The sequence below is a fragment of the Mastomys coucha genome, unplaced genomic scaffold, assembly GCF_008632895.1.
Source record: "Mastomys coucha isolate ucsf_1 unplaced genomic scaffold, UCSF_Mcou_1 pScaffold16, whole genome shotgun sequence".
NCBI lineage: Eukaryota > Metazoa > Chordata > Mammalia > Rodentia > Muridae > Mastomys > Mastomys coucha.
The window spans coordinates 5,338,022-5,361,556 of record NW_022196898.1 but is presented as its reverse complement, the minus strand read 5'-3'; the positions used below and the strand labels follow the sequence as shown (position 1 = coordinate 5,361,556).

Here is a 23,535-nt window from a genome sequence, read left to right as displayed (position 1 = left end):
ATGGCTTCTGACTGCAGCTGTAGCTTCTTCCATCATTAGGTTTTTATTTACCTATCTCTTAGTTCAGGATTGACTGACATGGGAATTGTTTGGCCAGTGTAGAGCAGAAGGAATAATGGTGTGCCACTCTTAAGACAAGCCAGTTACCATAATAATAAGCCCAGCCTAACCTGCACAATAATGTTGGGATAATCTGTTCACGGTGTGGAAACATCACCTGTCAATAAAATGCTGTTGGCCTGTTAGATTAGTCAGGAAATAGGGAGGTGGAAGTTAAGAAGGGAGAGAGGATTCTGGGATAGAGTCAAGAGTGGGAGATTCCTCATAACCCAAGTCTGAGGAAGATGGTCACATGAAACTGAGGAGAGGTAGCCAACCACATGGCAGGACTTAGAACCAACAGTATAGGTTACAAGCTAGTCAGGGAACAAGCCCTAGCTTGTGGCCTAAGCATTCATAAGTCTGAGTTATTATTTTGTGAACTTGGGTCCAGGTGGAAAAGCTGCAGTTAATAAATCTTAGCTAAGTCAAAGGTACATGGTCTGATGTCTGTTGGATCATCTGGTAGCCTGGCACATGTTAGTGGGACAGACATAAACTAGCCATCCCCTGGGAGATAAGTTTGATGCCAACCTACCCCAGCTAAACCTTGCTTGGATGTGCAAAACCACTCTGTAGCTCTGTCAATTGGAAAGTAGCTACTAAAGGCTTAGCATTGAAGGCCATAAAGTTGGGGTGCTCTAGTCAATATTTATGTAACTGGTACACTTAGTAAAATTATTTTCATTGGATGGAAATTTTAAAATTGGCAAACTCGATCAGAGAAGACGGTGAACACAATACATAGTAAACTCATACCCTGTAGGAATAGGTGGGATTATGGAGGGTCGGGAAAGGGAAATGGCCTAGCCCCCATGATCTAGAAAAAGAAAATGTATTTTCCTCTAGCGCCTCCAGAATTAGCAAACCAACACCTTAACATTGGTACAGGGATACTAATTTCAGACTTGTAGTTTTTGTAACTACATTTATGGTACATTTTTTTTTTTAACAGCAGCAAAGTGGGGAGAGCTCCATTCTCATGTTACATACACAGCATGCCTAGAAACTTTGGTTTTCTGATAGAATATTAGCTTGTATACCAAGCCACTAAGCCACAAGCTAAAATACTTTTAGCAGTTAGAGGATGGATTGTTCAGATTAAAATGCATCCTCCAGTATTCTAGAACAGAACACTGGTTGTACCTTATATGAACTCTGCCCCTTACTGAGGCTTTCCGAACCCCAGCCAACGCGTAGCTGTATGCCTTAGGATCAGTAGGACGTCCTGGGGCAGAGGAACAAGCAGCAGCTTCTAAACACTTCATAGTCATTTGCAATCTCACAAGCTTCTCTTAGAAAACATTTTAATCAGTTAAACATATTTCATGGCATATGAAAAATAAATGATTTTTAGTGAAAGTTTCCTTATATATCCAGGTGTTTATAAGCATCACATACTAATCATCTTAATATAGACATGTTCCTTGATGGACATGGGTGGTTGTTGAGTTGCTCAAATGATGCTCAAATGACAATGTATATTAAATTCACTTTTTAATAACAATAACTTCGCCATACAAAGGGTTTGAGTTGTGTGTCCTGGCGCTAAGCTGGGGAGCAGTAGCTAAACACCTCTAAAAATTCTGGAAAGTATCATTAAAATTACACATGTAATGCCAAATATTCCAAGATATCTGGTTTTTTTTTATAGTGCCACCAAAGTTTTTACAGCATGAAGAATTCTTTTAAGTTCCATTTTCTAAGTAGAACAGTTTATGATTAAGCATCTTAAAGAGCCATAGATCGTATACATAGAAGTATTTCCTAGAGTTTGAAAGAAAAATAGGCAAAAGGTGAATCATTGCCTATCACAGACTACGAGGTGGTGCTGACTGGCATTTCCAGAAGGCTAGGCTGCTGGGAATCAGAGAGTACTCCTGGCAGTCTGTTTCATATTCATCTGAACTTATCTTTAACGTATGTGAGGGTCACCTACCCTTGCAAAGTTCGGCTCTTGACTCCTAGCAGGTAAGACGATGTGGAATGCATGGTATATTTTACTTCATTAAATATATACACAAAATATCTGAAACATATTCAGTGTTAAGCAGGAGCTTAAAGTCCAGCAAGCAATGCTTATAAAATGCTCTTGCTATACTCTTCTTTCTGTTGTCGTTATGGGGAGAACTCCATCCTTAGAACACAGTGAAAAGGATATTCTAAATGCTAGAGAGTTTGCCAATTTGGTGACTCTACAACACCGAAGTGTGTATGTTAAAATGGTGGTGCCTTCTTAGTTCTGAAGCAGCTGTTATCAATTAGCTGAAACAAACTGATCATATCTTATTTTTCCCAAGACTCACAAATACTGACTTGTACCCAGTGATAAACATTCTGGGTCTTGTGGGCAGGCCAAACCAATGCAGTTCTCCATTGCTTGACCCTACCCAGGGCAACTGGAGACACTCTTGCAGTGTATAAAGGCCTGGCTGCCCACTTTCCCCTTTGTCCTGTAAAACAGCATACACAACGTAGTTTTGCTTGTCAGTTTCATGGAATGATTGCCACATAGTCACTCAGAGGAGTTGAAGTCAAGGATTTTGATATTTTTAGATAGCAGCCAAGGAGGAAAAACTCATTAAAATGTGACTATTATATGAGCACAGGATTTACATCTCTTCAAAGCTCAATTTGCTGATAATATACATATGAACCTATGTCATGATTCCTTTCTCAAAGAAATCAGACACATGTCAATATTTTGTCTGATTTCTTAATGCTGCAAGGAAATCCAAGTAGTTTATTTGGTTTTTTAGTTTTGTTTTTAAACTTCTTATTTTGTTTTGTTTCACTTTGCTTTGCTTTGTTTTGTTTTGAGATGGGGTCTCAATTTTGAGTCCTGGCTGTCCCGTAACTCCTTACTTAGACCAGGTCAGCCCTGAATTCCCAGGGATCCACCTGCCTCTGTCTCCCTGCTGCTGGGATTAAAGGCAGGTGCCACCCCACCTTGAAGCCTCTACTTCTGAATAGTTCCATAAAGCTGCATATTGCCAGGGATATTTGACCGCTTGTGAAAAGACCAAAAGGGCCGTTAGAAATCTGGGACAATGCTGTGCGTCCTTGGGTGGGTTCTCAGAGAAGATCTGCCAGACGCACGGCTTTTCCAAGGAAGAAGCCAGGAGAAATATCAGAAAAATAGGGAAGCAAGGAGGTGGAGTGGCTAAGAATGAAAGTAGTTATGCAAAGATAAATTGCCTAATTGTTCTGAGGTGATGTAAAACTCCAATATTGTAATAGTTAAGAACTTGATTCCATTATTTTTCAAGCCCAAGAAAATTCACATGTGTGGGTTTTCAAAGTTCTGAGACCCGATGTCTGTGCAAATGTCTGTTAGATGTCCAGCATTATGTCCAGCATTATGGAGGTGAGGACTACTACCTCTAATGTGCATTTGATTCCACAGCACCTGACATTGTACCCAGTACACACAAATGCACTAGACAGACTTAGTGAATAGACATGCTTGGGTTTTTTATACATTCTAAGTGGTAGGTTGAGACATCAGATTTTATAAATAGAGTAGGCATTATGAGTGATTCTTCACATGATCATTTCTATCTTAAATAAATTGAATGGGAAAAAAATATACATTGATGCTAGGCAGAATGGATTAAACGAAGGCAACTCGGATTATGGAAGCTGTGTCCTTTAAACCATAAATGTCATCCTAAATAATGTGCTTCTCAAAGGGCCTGAAGTAAACTTAGAAGCAATGGGGTGATTAATAAGTGGCATGTACCTTGAAGTCTGGGGGATATTTCCCTTTATCAGACAATGGAGGAAATAACAAGCTTTAATACATGCATGCTGATTATGCATGAATATATATATATGTATACATATATGTATATAGTGTTTTTAAAGATGCTTTATTATTCACTACCACTGTTTCCTCAAAAAAATGTAGGGCATATGAAACATTCCTACCACACCTGGGAAGCTATATGCAGGTATTTCTTAGCTTTAGAAGAGGCTGCCACAGATGTAACCAGCTATTAACCTAACAGGTTGAGAAATGCATAAATATAGTCCAACAATGCCTCTAGCTTTCCCCCCAAAGCTTGCTGTTGTTTAAGTCATCTGTAACTAATCGATATTTGTCACTGGGAGGAAAGACGAGGCAAAGGATGCCCTGCCTAGTAGGGGCATGCACAAAAGTGCAGGTAGCCATGTGCCGTTGCTCCCAACCTTCCAGTCTACGGCTTCATCTCTGTGCAGGGTTTGCAGTGTACACAGGGCAGGCAGCCACCTGCAAGGTCAGACAGGAGGAAGGGGAAGACTGGAAGCTGACTGCCAGAGTGGAAGCAGGAGCCCCTGTACTCCTGGGCCTGGGTTCTGCTAACCTGCGGGTTTCCTTTACGAGCCTTGCTTTTGTTTGCTTGCTTGCTTGCTTGCTTGCTTGCTTGCTTGCTTGCTTGCTTGCTTGCTTGCTTGCTTGCTTGCTTGCTTGCTTGTTTTAACAGTGGTAGATTAAGGCAACCTGACTCTAAGCTTCACAGTTTCTCCCTTTCCGATCACAGTTTAAATCTGATTAAGTGTACCTGACTTCAGCACAGTACCCAGCTATGCATATTTCAACTTCAGAGATAAAGTGTCTGTGGCTTTATCGCACAGATCACTGGACAAGCTTGGTTTTCTTTCTTGCCATTCACATTGCAAGTGAGGTCTTTTAAAACTATGTGGGTTTGACTGGTTTTGCTCTAGTGCTCCTGGTTTATTTTTGTTTCTTTTTCCATGTAAGCAGCTTTGTGTTTTCCGTATGGGGCACAACATTCTGTAGAGTGACGAGCTGACTCAGTGGCCTTGGGTTCTGCCAATGCCTTCACATACTGTTTCCCCTTTCACAAAAGACTTGGCTTCTAATCAGAGCATTAGCCTGGAGAACGTGCTTCTTCAACTACACAGCACTGGCCCCAGGCTAAGTAGATAGCACAAAACAAAGGGTGATAAACATGTGACTCATATGCATCATACATGTATTTACATCTGCATCCAGAGCCTTGTATTAGCTGTGGCTTGCAGTGATAGAAGCCCCCCCATCTAGTCTGTGGAACCGTAGTTGACTTAAGATACTGAAGAAATAGGGTTATGTGGGGAGCCCATCTGAGTGAGCACCTTGTCCAACCACTGCAGTGGTCCATGAAGATGAATCTCGATCCAGCAGGGGGTGCTTGTGACATCCTGGCGATGATACTCGGCTCCCCAGCCCTGCAAAGGAAGAAAGAACCCAGACTGAAGTGCAGCTTTTTGCCAGACACCACCAGGCAGAGCACAGGGAATACAGGGTCCCAGGCTTCCCGTGAGAAGTCAATGCCTCGATGGGACAGATGCCCTGGAGTGGCCCAGGTCAGGCAGGGTGGTCTCTGTTAGCGAATTTAAATCTAGACACCTATTTAGTGGTGCCTGGGGCTCTACACACCACATGGGAGAGGCTGGAAGCCATCTCCCCATTACAGGGAAAGGGGCTCAACCTCATGTCCTGCTTTTCATGAGGAAACCTGTGTCTGTACAAAACTACTACTCATTAAAGACCAGAGATTGCAAAGTTGCAACGATCAGTAACTCTTGATTTTGAGAGCAGAATGTTAGAGCTTAGAGCTTATTTCTCTTCTGACTCAGGCTCCCTCAGAAATTTATCACTTCGCCCCATTGTTAAGAATTATTAAAATGACAGATATATGAGAGATAGATAGACAGTGATAGATAAATGGTAGATATATATTGATTGATGATAGATAGATGACAAATGGTAGATATTGATTGATAGATGATAAATAGATATAGATACATAGAAGGCAGATAGACAATAGGTAAAAATAGATGATAAATGATATAGATAGATGATAGATCAATATATAGATGATATATATAGATACATAGATGGTAGATAGGTGATAGGTAGATAGAAAATATATATAGATAGATGGTATAGATAGATGATAGATCAATAGATAGATGATATAGATATATAGATGGTGGATGTTCACATTTATTTCTTATATGCTGTTCACCAATGGAAAGTTCTTTAAGCATTAAGGGTGTATTTCAGACTGTTTTTTATTGATAATCATGGTTCTCCAGAGTTGTCTAAAAACTTTAGCACAGTGGCTGGAGAGAAGCCTCAGTGGTCAGAGCACTGCCTACTCTTTTAGAGAACCAGGGTTTGCTTCCCAACACCGGCATGACAGCTCACAAGCATCTGTAAACCCTCTTCCAGGGGATTCCGAGCTCTCTTTCTGGTCTCAAAGAGCACCAGAGCTCAGTATACAGACATGCATGCATGCAAACGCATACACGTAAAAAAAAAAAAAAAAAAAAAAAGTCTTTTTTTAATCATTATTCAGCGTAACCGCACTGCCTGGCCACACATGGCCACCACCCTCCGTGTGCTTGTGGTACCTCCTGGCAGTTGCCTATTCCCAGGGTCTCCTTCTTTTCTGATCCTTCCAGTTCTGATATTTCCAGAAACCTTGACAGGAGCCTCTAACCCTCTGATTTTCAACTTAACCATGTCACCATCAAAATTTATACCAAGAGCTGCACAATTAAATCACAGAACCCAATGAAATCTTGCGACGTTGTATGTAGATCATAGTCATAGCTGTCCTTGTGACCCTCTTACAGCTGAGGGCTGATTCTATCAGACCCGCCTTGCCACAGATAGCCACGCCTCTCTGCCCACCTTCTGCTAATTGCCACGCCTCTCCAAGTTCCAATAGGCCGGAAGTCCCGCCTCCAGAGACTGAAGATGAAGCTGCTGATTGGGCCAAGTTGCTGACGAACTTGGGAGAGGGGTTTTGCTTTACCTATCTACCTGTTTGCTTGTAACAAGGAGAGTTCAATGAATGATGGTGGACTGAAAGCACACCATGTGTTGGTCTAATTTTTGCAAACCCTTCCCGCATTTCCGGTACCTTTAATTATTCAGGCCCTGACCCCCATTCCAGACGACCCATTCGTATGAGTGGCTACAGTTCCTCAGCTTGTATACAGCCAAGAGGCTGTGACTTACACGTGTCTGCATCAAAAAATGAAACTATCACAGGCATAAAGTTTCAGCCATACCTTTACCCACTTATATAGCAATAGACTATCTTCCTACCCAGCTCTGCCCACTGACACACTCACGGGGCATCCCTTGAGCTTTTCGTGGTGGCTACTTTTCTCTTCCCAGACTAATGTTGAGTCTGGAGCTCAGTTCTAGGATCACAGCCCTCGGGGTTTAAATTCAAACCTGCACTCTCACCCAGACACATGGAGCTACCTATCATCCAAATAAGGACCATTCCCAACTTACATCTCCAGCTCTGGGTACTCTCTCCAAACAGACTCTTCAGTCTCTGCCACATCAGCATCCTCTTGTAAATGTGATTGATGGATATTGGCAGCTGCTGTGACTTACACTGAACTCTGAGCAGTATTTTTACACTACACCCACCTGCATTTGCTCCATCCTGCTGGATCGCAATCCACGCCATTTCTAGCTCTCCTTCCTCTCCTCCACTTCAAACCTGCCTTCCGACTGGGAGTCCTCCACTTCCCCCAGTTCTGCAGGTGCTCTCGTGGTAGAAGTGACCCTCATTTCCCACTGTTTTATTTTATATGTATAGGTGGTTTTGCTTGCATCATATGTGCACGATGAGTACAGTGCCTATGGAAAAGAAAGCCAGAAGACGGCACCAGATGCCCTGGAACTGGAGTTGCAGATGGCTGTCTGTCAACACATGGATGCTGGGAATTGAACCCAGGTCCTTCGCAATAGCTTCTTGCCAGCCTCTCCCTTTCCACCTCACCTGCAGCATAGCATGCCTTTTCTCCACTTAGCAGCCAGAAGGACCCTTTAAAGGCAGAACGAACCTGGGCGTGGCCATAGATGCCTGTAACCCCAGCAGGAGAGAGAATAAAGCAAGAAGGCATGGAGTTCCAGGCCAGTTTGTGCTACACAGAGTGATCCTTTCCCAAAACAAAGGAAAGAGCAAGTCAGACCATGAAACTCCTCTGTTCAAGGCCTCAGAGCACCAGAGAGTGCTAAGCTCTACTTGCTCTCAGGAAGGCTTCCATTCCTTAGCCCCCCTCCTCCACACCAACCCCAAAGGCTACAGTCTCCCAGACCTGCTTCCCTTCCGTAGCTGCCGTGGGCTACTGAGCTTGCTTTTCTCTCGGACTCTACTGCTTTCTGCAAAGAGGACCCGGGTCCTCCAGGTCTCTGGGGCACAGCCTGCTTCAGTGATGCCTCCCCTGCCTGTAACCTCTCTCTTTTCCTTTACCCATGCAACTCACTCATTGCTTACTGCCTGCGTTGCTACCAGTTCACTGGTTTCCTAAGGCGGAGGCCTGGGAATCACCAACAGTTCATCATCCCAGTGCCCACAGCAGCTCCAGGCTCACTGCTGGCAGCGGCTCAATAAATAGTTGTTGACTGGCAAAAAGAAGGTAAACTGTGGCCAGTAAAATCAGAGCTGACAAAGACCTAAAAGATGCTCTGGCCTTTCACTTACAACAGTCACTGCCAATGTCTAGTCATTTGAAAGAAATGAATCATTGACAGTTTCTATTTTGTTTAAGTCCTTGCAGGACTGGCAATGAATCTCGGTGCTAAAGTGCTTGCCTAGCCCGTGCAAGGACCTGAGTTTCTTCCCTATTATCACAGGGAGGAGTGGGTAGGAAGGGGTTGGGGGGAGCCCATAACAGCAGTAGCCGCCTCTATCCTGTGAATTACCTTTGTAGTTCTGTGCAATTGTTGTGTATCTGAGAAACACTGAGTTCATGCTGGAATTTGATCACATGTCTATGCATGCTTGTATTGCAGTAATTACCTATGAGATAGCAACAGCTCATCCTTATTTTTTTTTAAAAAAAATGGACCTGGGAAAAATAACTGTCCCACTTAATGGACAGTCCACTAACTGCACAGTAGTGCCCCCTGCTGGCTGCAAAGTAACAATGCGCCTGGAAACTTTCCAGGGGTTTTCTTTCTGCTTTGAATGTCAGAGTAAAGCAGTTTTGTCCTCACGAGAGAGGTGTCTTGAAGAAGACATCTTTAAATTGAAACTACACATGTTTATCCTAATTTTTTTAATGATTATTAAAATTATCAATATTATAAAATACAATTTGGGTAGAAAAAGTAGAACAATCATTGATCAAGGTAACTAACTTTAAATGGCTAATAACTTTTACTTTAAGGCTAGGAATATAGCTCAATAGGCAACACTTACCTAACTCCCTTCATGAAGCCCTGGGTTTCACCCCCAGCTTTTAAAAAGGGAAATGGGACTGGCGAGACAGCTCAGCAGTTAACACCCCTGGCTGTTCCTGCAGAGGACCTGCAGTCCCAGCACCTACATGGCAGCTCACAATCATCTGTAACTCCAGTTCCAGGGGGACCGACACCCTCTTCTGGCAGTTTTGGGTACTGCATACATGTGGCGCACGTACATGCAAACGAAACACCCATAATATAAAATAATAATAAATTTAAAGGAAAACTTACATTTTGAAGGAAGCTATCCCTCTCCCCTGGGTGGGGTTTGTGGAAACTGAGTCATATAGAGTCTGATGAACAAGTCCAGATTTTTTTTTTTTCGAAACAGAGTTTCTCTGTATAGTCCTGGCTGTCCTGGAACTCACTCTGTAGACCAGGCTGGCCTCAAACTCAGAAATCTGCCTGCCTCTGCCTCCCAAGTGCTGGGATTAAAGGCGTGTGCCACCACCGCCCGGCTAAGTCCAGATTTTTAAATATCAGAGTGATTTCTTAGAATCATTCTTATGTGCCTCAAGGTTTCCGCCCCACTCTGTGCCAACACTGCTTAGTGCTGTCTTAGAGACAACTCTCTTCTGTAATTATCTATAAATGTGTTCCCTACACTTGCCTGGCAGCTTTCCCAACTAGAGGGAGGTTTTATTCTTTTGCTGAGGGATCGCAGTGCCTGGTGGCTGGGAGAGAGACAGGACATGTCTGCAGCATGCTGTCCTTTCCTTGATTGTCACCCCATGCCTGCATCCTCACATTAAAAACAATCACTCTGCTACTTAATAAGGCAAAATGCAAAAACTTCATATAATTGTTTTCAGTTCATACTTATACTTCCCTATAAACTTAATAACATTTCCCCCAAAGGTTTGTTGTTGCTTGCTGAAGTGGTACACAATCCCAGAATGCAAGTGGATCTCTGTGAGTTTCTAGTTTACCTGGTCTATACAGTGATGTATATGAGAGGTACTAGAGAGCCAGTCAGAATATATATATATATATATATATGACAGAGAGGTACTAGAGAACTAGTCAATATTTTAATATAGAGCGGGAAGAAGGTTCATAAATCCCTTACCACTAACTGAAGACAGTTGATGGATTTTTGGGAGAGTCAGTTTTATAAAAAGGTGTTTCCCCTGGTAGACTGACCCCAATTACTCTAGTTCCCTTGGGTGACCCTACACGCAGGAATATATGGGCAGTGGAAGTTGGACTAAATAGATTTTAAAATAAGAAGGGAAGAATCAATACATTTTTTAGAAAGACAAAACCGAATCTGTGCCGAGCAAATGCTGGCCAAGCCAAGAGCCTGTTTGCTTTCTTCCCATTTTCCGCATTATAACCCCAAAGCCAACACTCCTACCTTCACAAAGCTCATCCGAATCGTGCACATCTTCGTCAGCTCATACACAACTTCAAAGCCGTGGTGCACTGACTGGGCGAGCAGCTGGGCGAAGAGCTGGTTATTGAAGACCTTGAGACTGCAGCCGCTGGGGATCTTGCAGACGGTGGCCGGGTGGAAGCCATGTTGGTAGTTGCAGTTCCGGCTCTGGACGAAGATGCTGCTGTCGCTCACGCACTCCGCATACACCTCACCCCCAACGTAGTACAAATGCACACCTGTGGGCACAAAACCACGCTCTTCCTTCTCTGCTTCCTTTTCAGTGGCTCCAAGCACCTCACGCGATAGGACCCGCCACTGTCAGGTTAACTCCTAGATAATCACTGGCCATAGAAGAGAAGGTGCGTGTGCCCCGACTCTTTGACTTTTCCTACAAACCCATTAAAAATCCAGCCTTGACAGCTGGAGAGGTTGCTCAGCCCCCAGCGCCCAAACTGAAGCTCACAACCATCTGTAATTCCAGTTTCATAGGACCTGTTGCCCTCTTCTGGCCTCCATGGGTACTACATACACATGGTCCTCATGCAGACATACAAACAGGCAAAACAACCATAAACATAAAATAAAAGAAACATAAAATAAACCCGATCCAGGTGAACAGCCATTCTCAAGAATATAAGTCTCCCAGTTATGACTGCTCCCATCACTTTGGAGCTTGCTCACTTCAAAATTAGCTTCCATAGAAACCGAGGAGGAGGGCAGCCCCATGGGAAGACCAGCAGTCTCAACTAACCCTGGACCCCCGAGATCTTTCAGACACTGAGCCACCAGCCAGGCAGCATACACCAGCTTATAGAAGGCCCCCAACACACATACAGAAAAGGAGTGCCTGGTCTAGCCTCAGAGAGAAGATGCTCCTAACCCTAGAGACTTGAAGCGCCAGGGAGTGGGGAGACATCCTCTCACAGAGGGGGAGAGGAGGTATGGGATGGGGAGTGGTCAGGGGGTGGACCGGGAGGGGGATGAAGACTGTAAAAAAGGATTAAAGAATAAAAGGATTAAATAAATAAATAAATTTAAAAATTAGCTTCCTTGATATTAGGCACAAAAGAAATGCACCGTGCAAAACCCTACAAAGTCCTTCATACCATCACATAAACAACAGGTGATAAGAGGAGGCCCAGCTAGTGTGTACATGCTACTGAAGTCTACACACTACACCCACCCCAGGGCTTGAAGACTCTTACTTACTAACAGTTGTAAATCCATCTCTCTGGCACACACCTTTAATCCCAGCACCCCGAGGGCAGAAGCAGGTGAGTTTGAGACCTGCTTAGCCTACATAGTGTTCAGGCCAGCCAAGGCTGCACAGGGAGACCCTGACTCAAAACTAAAATATTTCTGTGTAGAGGCTTCAGAGAAATGTCACTCACCCCTATAAATCACACATGTGCCCCTGAGAGACAGGGACATTCTCGACACACTTCCACACACAGTCCTGTGTAAACACAAGGAACATGTAGCTTGTGCCTGTCAGCCTAACATTCCTGGGATTACACTTTCAAAAGGGACGTCCTGAATAAATAAAGTGTGGTGTACACACACAACAGATTTTATTCAGCTGTAAGAAGCATAAATGCATGGAACTGGTGAGTGTTAGAAATAAACCAGACTCAAACAAAATCCTCCCTTCCCCCTCCTCCAATGTCCTCTACCCCCACCCCTCTTTTCTCCTGCTCTCCTCTTAATTGCCCTCAGCTTTCTTCTCTGTTTTCTTCCATGATGGGCATCAGATCTGACCCCCACAACTCAGGCACTGGTAACCCTGAGGAAGTGGAAGGATGTCTCTGATTGGCTAGAACATAGTGCCTCTGCTGCCTCCCCTGGCCATGCTCATGTGCAATGGGGTGGGTGTGATTGACAGTGATGGGGCATTCAGTTGTAGAGTTGAGCTCAAAGCAGCCAGTTCATCACTGTCCAGAGCTCCAGACACTCTTGATAATTAGCCAGCTTTTAAAAAGCTCTGCAGAGGAGAAGGCCAGGGCAGTGTCAATTGCAAGCTCCAGGGAGGGGTGAGCTGTGTCAGTGGCTGAGGATTTACTCCAAGGACAGTGGGGAGGGACAGCAGGGTTCTATGGGCTGCAGTGGTGTCTTGGGCTCGGCCTTTTATGCTGGCTCCTCCATGTGTATTCCCTGCCCTGTAGAGCAGTGGAGTCCACTGCCTGTCTCTGCATTTCAACAGTCCCTCTCCAGTGTGTGCTATCTGCCGTTGCAGAAGAGGACCACAGCTGGGAGTAACAGCCAGAGTAGGGCTACTGCAGGCTTAGTGGGTATTTGAACCGAATGACCTCCGGAACCTATTGCATACAATAGCTAAGATTTTTATCACCTGAGCCTGGTCTGTGTGTGTTTAGGGGGTGGTTTTCATTCAGGTTTGCCTTATCTGCAAACCCAGCACAAGCTGGCGCAGAAGAGAAGCAGGGAGGTGGGTCCCTAGAGGAAAAAGCCAGAGGAACCCAAGACCAAACTCTGACTGTCAGGTGACAGTAGCATCTCCAGGAGTCACATGGTCATGTGGTTTCATTTGACCCATTATATGGCCAACACAGTGACTTTGAACCCTGTGTCATCCTCAATATCACCTGGGACAGATGTGTTCTCCAGGTTGAGCCTGCCATTGGAGTCACTTGGGGTGCTGGGACATCCAAACACACTGTTCAGGCAACCACTGCCTAATGGGGGAGCCATGTGCATTTCCCTACAAATTAATGCTGTCCTACTGCTTCAGCTTGGAAAACCTCAAGTGAGGGGCTTCGTGTCAGCGTAGTCCCCAGAATCAGACCAGATGGTTTGTTAAACATAGGACACTAGACAACATTTTTTGTAATTCATTGGCCCGCTTCTTTCGTGGATAGTGGCAGACCATCTCCAGAATTTGTAACTGTCAGGATCTAAGCTCACTGGGCATTGGTACTTGTGACATGTGGCATTCCTTCACGCTAGTTCTTTATGAAATGCTGAGAAGTGGCATCATGTCTTTTCGAGTTGCAATAAAATGTTATTAACCCCTTGATAGAATACATCATTATTAGCATGTTCAAAAACTGAGAGGCTTTGAGAAAGCAGGGGAAACAAACATACTGTTAAAATTCCAGACCTGTTCTTCCACCAAGCAATAAGGACTAATGATCTCAAAGAAAGCACCAGTGGAGGGCTGGCTCAGTGAGAGAGCATTGACCTCCACGAGCGAGGTCCCAAGTTCAATCCCCAGCAACACCCCCTGCCTCCCCTTCTCATTCTCTTTTTCACACACACACACACAAATTGGGCATACTAGGGTCCCAAGTTCAATCCTCAGCAATACCTCACGCACACCCACATTGGGCATGGTAGCACATGCTTTCATAAGCAGGAGTCTCTTCAGTTGAAGGCCAGTGTGGGCTATACAGCAAGACCTTGTCTCAAAAGAACATTCACAAAAGAGAAAGGTTCATTCAAGATCACAAGGAGAATCCAGGCAATGTAGCCCTCAGGCAGGATCTGAGGTGGTAAAACAGACCTCAGTTTACATTTCTGCTGGGGTTCTGTCTTTCAACCCCATGTAGTGGCCAAGACCAGAGGTCCTATGAGTGTCACTTGGGTCTATAGGGGCAGCGTGCAAGGGGGTCTCTGTAGTCCTCTTCTACAATGGCAGATAGCACACGCTGGAGAGGGACTCTTGAAAGGCAGAGATAGGCAGCAGACCCCACTGCTCTACAGGGCAGGGAATACACATGGAGGAGCCAGCATAAAAGGCTGAGCCCAAGACACCACTGCAGCCCATAGAACCCTGCTGTCCCTCCCCACTGTCCTTGGAGTAAATCCTCAGCCACTGACGAAGCTCACCCCTCCCTGGAGCTTGCAATTGACACTGCTGCCTTCTCCTTTGCAGAGCTTTTTAAAAGCTGGCTAATTATCAAGAGTGTCTGGAGCTCTGGACAGTGATGATACAATTATACAACTGAATGTCCCATCTCTGTCAATCACACAGTTGGCTCCTCCTCCTGAGCTGAACCACACCCCTCTCATTACTGCTTCAGATATCCAAAGCCCTGCACAGCCTATGTCCTGCACCATCCTCACACGAGCAGGGAGCCCACTAGAGGAAACTCCTGACGGCCTAGCATGCACGAGGCCCTGGGTTCTTAGTACAGCATAAAAGAGCAACAATGAAAAACATAGAAAATAAAAGTCAACCATAAGCCTACTATCCAGAAATAATCCCAGGTAACCTCAGCTATATATCTTTAAGTCTATGTATTTATTTTGTATTTATTAAGTCACTGTCTCATGTAGCTCAGACTAGGCTCAAATTTTCTGTGTAGATGAGGATGACCTTGAACTTCCAACACTCTGGTCTCTACTGCCCAAGTGTTAGGATCGCAGGCATGTACCACCAAGCCTGGCATTAAGGGAAGTTTTTAAGAAAATAAAAACAAAAAACAAAAAACAAAAACGAGAATCTAATCTACAAGATGTTTTGAGACCCTTTTTATTCAGTACTGTGCTGTGAACATTTTCTCAGGGTATGACATGTTCTGCAGGGTCAAAATCAATGTTTTTTCACAGGATAATATCCTGTGTTGTTTTGGTTTTGGTTTTGATTTTAGGATTTACCTTTTTAAAAGAAAAATACCTTACAAGGGGCTGGGGTAAAGGCTCGGCAGTGAAGAGCACTGGCTGCTTTTGCAGAGGATCTGGGTTCAGTTCCCAGCACCCACACAGCGGCTCACAACCATCTGTAACTCCAGTGCTGGGGGATCTGACACCTTTTTCTGGTGCAAATACATATATGCAAGTACTCACACATACACATAAAAAAATAAAATAGACCTTAAAATACACATGTAATGATGATGGTGATGGTGGTGACAATGATGATAATAATAATAATAAATACTTTCATTGAATAACCTCATCCCGCTTTCATATTTATTGTGGGTTTTGTTTGCTGATTTTTTTGTAGACAGGCCCCTCTATACCTCAGGCTGGCTAGCCTCCTGCCTGAACCTTTCTAGTGCTGGGCTTACAGGGCTGTGCCATGACATTTGTCCCTTTGTGATATCTTGTCTTCACAGCACTCACCCTAGGCAATCCCTGAAGATAATCTACTGGCTTCAGAGGCAAAGCTATCCGAGAGCACATGTCCCCTCCCAGGGGTGACACTGTGCTTTGGGTTCTTCCCACCAGCTTCCTACAGGACCACTGTAGCTGGCTTCTAAGAGCTCAGAAGCAACAATGGAGACAGGCAGCTGGTTCTCACCCTTTCCAATGTGCCTCCTGGTGTTTTCTATTGTAGAGTTTCTGTTTACATTTGAAAGAAGCCCAAGACAGAACCTATTCCGGTTATTGGAGGGGTCAGTGAAGCCATCTATGAGCACGCTCCGGGAAGACGCCTGGAAAGTCTCTCCAACTCGGTTGTTTAGTTCGTAGTAGGCAACAGAACACCAGTGCTGGGGTTCCTCGTAGCAAACTGGCCGGAAGTCTGAAAGAAAACAAGAGAGAAGGTGCCACACCACGGTCACCTCTGGGCTCCGAAGCTCATGATTCCAAGAGGAAGCAGAGATGACCACTTTAAACCAGAACGTTAACTGTAGGACCTTTTCAGCCCTTCTGTCTTAGGCTAGCTCATTTGTTTATTGAATCTATGAGTTTAAGGCCACAGTCCTTGTTAATCCCCACAGCAAGGGCATCTGTAAACACTCTTGTTTTCAGGTGTAATGAAAGGAGAGGCCTTGGAAAGACTGCCTGGGCAGATTGATGTATAGTGTTGCCAGCCCCAGAGTAAACACAGTTAAGAGAGAGGTGGCAGGCCACCTCATCTAGCAAAAAAGACGACATCCTGTTGTTACAGAACTGAACTGAACCCCAATGTCAAAAGCCGTAATTCTGCAATAATGATTAATAAAAAAAAAAATAAGTTTGAGTATGATAACAAACCAAATCGAAAGCACTGAATGAAGCATATTCATGGAAAAAAAAATCTACAGAGAGAGGATCACATTCTCTATGTGATACACAGGTATAACGTACGTATATTTTAAGGCTTCCCAGCTTGGCTAGGATTTGTCCATAGACAGGAAAAAGACAGAGAGCATCCTCCTGTTAGTATAACCAGGTGGAAACCAGCCAGTACAGGTGAGCTTTTACAGGACAGGCAGGTGTTATGCAAATACATCACTTACAGTATAAGTATCCTGTCCTTTAGCCACTGTGCCCAATCCTATATTTCAAACACATGCAGGGACATTCTCTATGCAGTAAGTAACAAGTGAGCAGGCTTTTCAGGCTCTCGGTTAGACACAGAGAGACATAATACAAGGAGTACTTGTAAACAAGGGTTAAGAGAAAACACCAAAGACACTATGAAAGAAGATGTTCCTCTTTATATCTGCATATCTCATAAGTTCTTTGAGAAAAAAAAATGTTGCTAATCTCTTGACTCTTTCTCAGCAACCTCAGGCAAGGCTTGCATACAGTGAGTTTGTGAATACCCACTAAGTAAAAGGATATGTGAATAAAACTGTGAGGCGAACTGTAACCGCAGGCTCCAGCTCTGTGTCTGCAGGCCTGTGGTTGTAACTGTGGGTGCCAGCTGTGTGTCTGCAGGCCTTAGATTGTAACTGTGGACACCAGCAGTGTGTCTGCAGGCCTTAGGTTGTAACTGTGGGTGTTGCAGCATTTTCTTTGTCCAATCACATTAGGGCAGTGACAGGCCTGTGATTGGACAGGAATAGGGAGGTGGAACGAGAAGTTTAGAAGGAGAAGTCAGAGAGCAGGAAAAGTGAAGAAAAACCATCATGGAGGAAGGGGAAGAAGACGATCCAGCCCCCACATGGTTTTAAACAGCCACAGGTAGCTAAGGTTTTTACAAGGTTAGAGTAATTGGGTTAAAACATTGTCTTTATCACTTGGCTCTGAAATTATTGTACTGGCATCTTGTAAATTGTGATCTTATTGATATATAAACCTGATTGGATAATTAAGCCTTAGGAGTCATGTTTTTAACAGGTAACTAGGCCCTAGATGTGGGGTGTGCAGAGCATTGCATATAAGCGAGATGAACTTGCTAGCTGGGAGAAAATAGCAGGAGCCCGCCGGGACATAGTGATGTGGCCAGCTGGCCAAGAGAGTTTACGGGGTGGTTTTCTTTTTAATATTTCCTGCAATAGCCAGCTGTGTGTACGCAGGCCTTTGGGCACTTCTAGCTTTGGATATTATTAATCTGAGGTTGAAGAGGACCCCTATAATGCTTTTCTTCATGTCTCTTCTTTGACCAACTTCACAGATGCCAATAGCACTTACATCATGGAGACACACGAGAGTATGAGTACGGGTCCCCAACCTTCCTGATGCTGGGACCCTTCAGTACAGTTCCTCATGTTGTGGTGACCCCTTCCAACCATAAAGCTATTTTGCACCTACTTCATAACTGTAATTTTACTACCATTATGAATTGTAATGCAAATATCTAATAGGTGGGATATCTGATACATGACCCCTGAAGGGGGAGTTGTGTCCCTTCCTCTTACATATGCTTTTTCAATCTAGCATGAAGCTCCTGAAGAACCTTCGGTTGCTGCCTTGGCTTCAGAACAAAGAGAGAGAATGTATTAGTTGGAGTTGGGGCCTAGTTTTACATTTCCCTGGGTTCATGGACATGGCTTTTGGCATAAAAGACACCTTTTGACTGTTCAGAGACAAGCAAACAAAGGCCTAAACTTGGTTCTCTTTATGGCCTGCTTGCTCTCAGACTAAAACTCAGTTAGTTAATTAGTTAGCTGGTTGGTTGGTTGGTTGGTTGGTTGGTTGGTTGTTGTGTGTTCATGAAGTGCATGTGGAGGTCAGAAGACAACTTTGTGAAGCCCATGTTTTCTCTTCCCACCTTGACGTGAGTTCTGGGGATGTAACTCAGGTTCTCTGACTTAGGTAGTAAATGCTTGGACCTGCTGAGCTATCAACCCAGCCCTTTCTTTTAGTATTTAAAATGTTTACGTTTTCATTTGTTATACAACAACATGTTAATCTTACTACACTCAGCAAAGTGGCATGTGCCTGTAATCGAGCACTGGGGAAACTGAGGCAAGAGAATGGTGGGTTCTGGACCTGCCTTTATAAAAAGCAGGACCACGTTTCTAAACAAACCAACAAAAAATCACATGTTTTGTAAATGCCCAGGGATGGCATTGGATTCCATTTCGTATCTGAAAGAGGACTGACTGGATCCGAAAACCATGGACGTGCAAGATATGAAAGGCACTGTAGATGTGCGAGGTGCGGCACCGCACTTAATGATCATCCACGAGTCCTTTTTCCCATGGACTGACCTGAGTGTTGATAGGGACTGTCTGAATCAGAAGGACTTCCAGGGGAGTGCTGGTAGCTGGTGGGGCATGGAGACTCCGGGAACACGTGGCCTGGCGAGGAGGGTGGTGCCGGACAGAGAGACTGCTGGAAAGAGTCCGGGTAGGTGGCATTGTGCGGCATGAGGGGTTCGCTGTGCAGCGAGGCACTTCGGAACTTGGCCAGGAGGCTGAGCTGAGGGTTGTACTCGCTGTGTCTTGGTACCAGCACTGGAGGCAGAACTAGGAACAAAGAGAAGATCAGAGGGCTCGCTAAGCTTGGCCTGCTAAGCTTGGCCTGCGATGGACTGGGATAGCGGATGTTTTCCCCTGACCATTTGTGATAGGACTGTTTTTCCTGCACCAGCCCCGTCTCCACACATGGTGTCCGTGGAAAGCTCCCCACAAAGGTCAGCTCTACCCACAAAGAGCCTCTGGGCTAGGCTAGTCACCAGCCATCTGCATCTTAAGCAGTCACAGTTACCAACTTCAGGAGGCCCCCATGCTCTCCCACCGTGGTACCCACCTGTTTGCATCTTTCCTCAACCCTGCCAATAAAGTCCTTCTTTAAAAGAGGCATAGTTGATTCCAAATGCTTGCAATAAAACCCTAGGTGAGGCCCAGAATATTTTCCATTAGAGACCACATTGAATTATTTAGATGATTAGCCTCAAGTTCAGACTCGTGGCTGCTGATGAACTATTCTCTGGCCTTACCACAATGTCCTAAAAAGCAAAAGGCCAAAAGCCATCAGGTAAAATAGAAGTGGCAAATGAAGAAATGAAGTATAAAATCAGAGCCAACATGAAAACCTATCAATTAAATGTGCTCAGGTCGAGGGTCCCTTCTGGCCTTCCCCCCCACTCCCCCCCCCACCGCACCTTCCCAGTACTGGAGGTGGAACCTTCCCAGTACTGGAGGTGGAACCCATGCAAGGCAAGCAGACATGGACACTGGATCTTCTTGCCTCAGCCTCTGAATAGATTTATTTATTTTCTAATTATGGGTGGGGGCGGGTATGTACTGATGAACACAAAGGGAGTTGGAGCCCCTTTCTAAAGGGGAAAAGGAGTTACAGGTAACACTGGTGCTGGGAACAAAACTAGGGTCCTTTGCAAGAGCAATGTGTGTGGTCTTGCCAGCTGAGCCATGTCTCCAGTCCCAGAATTTCCAAATGAACGCTTTCCCATTTAGATATTTTTTATATAAACTCAGATATTACTAATGGGGTTTTTGTTTTGTTCAGAATCATGTTATGTGGTGATGGCTGTTCTCAAGTGGTGGAGATCAAACCATGGTCACTTTCAGACTCCTGGTATGTAAAGAGAGTCCAGAGTGAAGGAAGGGAGGCAAGGTGACATTTGAAGCAAACTCATCGGGTTTGCTGAGAGAGTAGAACCTTCCAGTCACCTTCCCAGACAGGATCCCAGTCCCTGAGCGCAAACCCCACACACGGAGATGCAATATTCTTGATGGCAAGATGGCAGGTTTGGGGAACTTGAAGGGTGTGTGACCTGTTGACCAGCCTGTGACGTGGAATGGGTTTGGACACAACACTATAGGAGGAGAATACTTGGGCTTCCATTCAGACAGCACAGTGGGATGGTGTGATCTCCCCAAGCTCCTGGAATTAGGCAGTTAGTCAACCAAGCAAGAAGGCGCCCATTAAAAACTGATTCCCCTGGAAGGCCACGGGAACACCCACCCCCACATAAAGGTCAGGAACTTGCTACAGTGGAGCTAAGGGCAGACCTCTCCCAAAGTGGGGAGCTATATGGACGGACACACACATGCATGCTCAAGTGGGTGTGTAAAGAATTTGGAAACATAATTTTCTGTATTTAAAACATAAAATCTTAAGCATTTTGAAGGGCTGTGAGTATTGGTCAGTGGCAGAATGCTCCCATATGGTATGCAAAACCCTGGGTTTACTCCCACCAAAGGGGAAAAGGGGCACTAAAGGGCTTTTCAGTGAAAGAGCGCTATCTCACATGTGTGTGAAGGCCCGGAAGCCATCCCAGATGGGAAAAATGTATTTAGAAACAATGACCCACCTTCCCCAACCCCTTATTTCATTCCTGATCTCTTTCAGCAATTTCCCTTGGTTGTTTCAGATGAAGATGGGACACCTTCCGGGTAATGGAGATTAGCAAGGTACAGCCTACACCCAGTTTTCAGTTTAACCCTAATGGTCAATGCTTTCAGTCTGCATGGGGTGGAAGAGGAGACTTCTCTTCCCATGCTTCCTCTCCCTCCTTCCCTCCCTCCCCCCTCCCTCATGTTAATCATTAAGGCACCCAATCTCTTAAGAACTTAAGAAGGGCTTAGGTCTCCTAAGTTCACTCACATAAAACCGCATTTTCCAAAACCCTACCAACCTTACAAGTTTTTTCATATAAGAGAATCATGATTTTTCTGATTGCATGGTTTCGGAGCCATTTCTTCAGTGTCCCCTCCCCCGCCAACCCCACGGGTTCACATCCCGAGTATGGAAGTCATTTTCCTGAGCATGTGCTTGGTGATCCTGACCTCCAAGCAAGCAGGAACCCCTGGAAACACCCACCTGGGGTCTCCACTCTGCGGTAATGGTATGGGTTGATGCAGACCTCCTTCTGCTTGGAGCCAAACGGGAACTCGCAGCACTCCAAGGGCTTCAGCTCATGATGGGATTGCAGGTCTGGCCAGCGCCACACGCGGCAGTAGATGACGTGGGGCAGCCCCTTTCGGTGGGACACCTGGAGGCGTCCATCCAGGGACCTTGGGATGGTGACGCACTTGCTAGGCTGGCCCGGGCAGCTCAGCGCCCTCTCTAGTTCATCCATGGCGCCTTTCTTCTTCTTTAACTTCTTCACCAAAGAGTCCACCGCCTTCTCTGCCCACTTCTCCTCTTCATCTCCCTGCTTCCAGCCCAGCAGCCTCTTCACTGCGGGGCTGGTGAAGGAGAAGAGGGAGCTGATGGGGGTGCTGGGGTGCATAGGAGGCAGACCTCGGGCCCCTGCGCGGGGAAAGAGGATGAGACCTTTTAAGGCTTGCAGGGCCCTGGGCGGGTCAGCGGCGAGTACCTGTCCGCAGATGTCCCTGGAACAAGCTTGCCTTTCCTTTCTGGAAGCAGTGGGGACCGATTCAATTGAGCTGTGGGCTGACTTCTCCCAACGCCCTGGGAAGGTGGGGCCAGCTGCCGTCTGAAAGACAGAACAAGCCTTCGTGAGCCATCTGGGTCATTATCAGACTAGGTGAGGAGGGACTGAGGGGACAAAGTCCCCTCTAGTGCTTTAACTTGAAAACTCCAAGGTACTGCTGAGCCTGTCTTCCCCTGCCAGATCTTTTTTTTTTTTTTAATTTATTATATGTGCGTACACTGTAGCTGTCTTCAGGCACGCCAGAAGATGGAGTCAGATTTCATTACGGGTGGTTGTGAGCCACCATGTGGTTGCTGGGATTTGAACTCAGGACCTTCGGAAGAGCAATCAGTGCTCTTCACCGCTGAGCCATCTCTCCAGCCCCTCCCAGCCAGATCTTAGTCACTGCCTTCCACATCTCTAATCGTAGTTTCTCTCTTCCTCTCCATTCATCCAGCACTGAGTACAGCCTGCCCAAGCATGGCTGCATCTGCATCGTGGCTTTTCTCCTTTATCCTCTCTCCCATACCAATCTCTTTCCTCCCAAACACCATCCCATCAAGTCATTTTCCTGTTAAAAAAAAAAAAAAATGGTGTGGATCCCTCAACTACCAAATGAAGGTGCTGCCTGAGTTTCCAGGGTTCCCCAACCCCTCCCCCTGCATATTTGCTCGCTCTTCCCTCCTTGGTTGCATCAACAATCCACCCGCAGAGTAGAAAATGTACACAAGCAGAAAGGAAGACAATGAGGCCTCCAACAGTCGCTGCTCAGACATCACAGTGCAGTGCCCCCCTCTCCACCCCCCTCCACAGCCATTCACAGTGTGCTTCTGGAAATCACTGTGGCCCCTAAGGCCTTTTCTGGGCTGTGAGGTCCTCTCTTTCAAATACACATCTCTGTGATCTAAATGCTCTTCGTACACATCAGCCAAAACAACAGATGGTTACAGCCCTATAGAGAGGTGGAAATGAGAACATAGGTACCATTCATGACACCAGCACTCACAAGGTTTGCAAAGATGTGCAATGCCCGTTTCAACAAGTTTTTTAACATGTTCTTTAAGTTTAAAATGTTTTCCATGAGGTTGAAGAGATGGCTCATCTATTAAGAGCACTTGCTGCTCTTGCAGAAGATGTGGGTTTGATGCCCATTAGCTCACCACCACGGTAGAACTCCAGTTTGAGGGGATCTGTTGCCCTCTTCTGGCCTCCTTGGGCATTACACACGCATACGGCACACAGGCATACACACAGCAAAACACCCACATACACACATATAAAAAATGAAAAAGGCCAGGTGGTGGTGGCGGCGCACACCTTTAATCCCAGCACTTG

The 23,535-nt window shown here is 45.4% G+C and overlaps 1 protein-coding gene across 1 annotated transcript; it reads right to left on the bottom strand.

Moving 5' to 3' along the window:
• Positions 1 to 1,389: 1,389 nt before the first annotated feature.
• Smad9 (SMAD family member 9) lies at positions 1,390 to 22,257 on the bottom strand. The gene is made up of 5 exons (XM_031373840.1): positions 21,645 to 22,257; positions 19,067 to 19,324; positions 16,003 to 16,224; positions 10,722 to 10,978; positions 1,390 to 5,310 (listed from the first exon to the last, which is right to left on the bottom strand). Exons 1-5 carry the CDS (start codon positions 22,054 to 22,056, stop codon positions 5,167 to 5,169), a joined length of 1,293 nt encoding a protein of 430 aa, XP_031229700.1. The 5' UTR covers positions 22,057 to 22,257; the 3' UTR covers positions 1,390 to 5,166.
• Between the last annotated feature and the right edge of the window lie 1,278 nt (positions 22,258 to 23,535).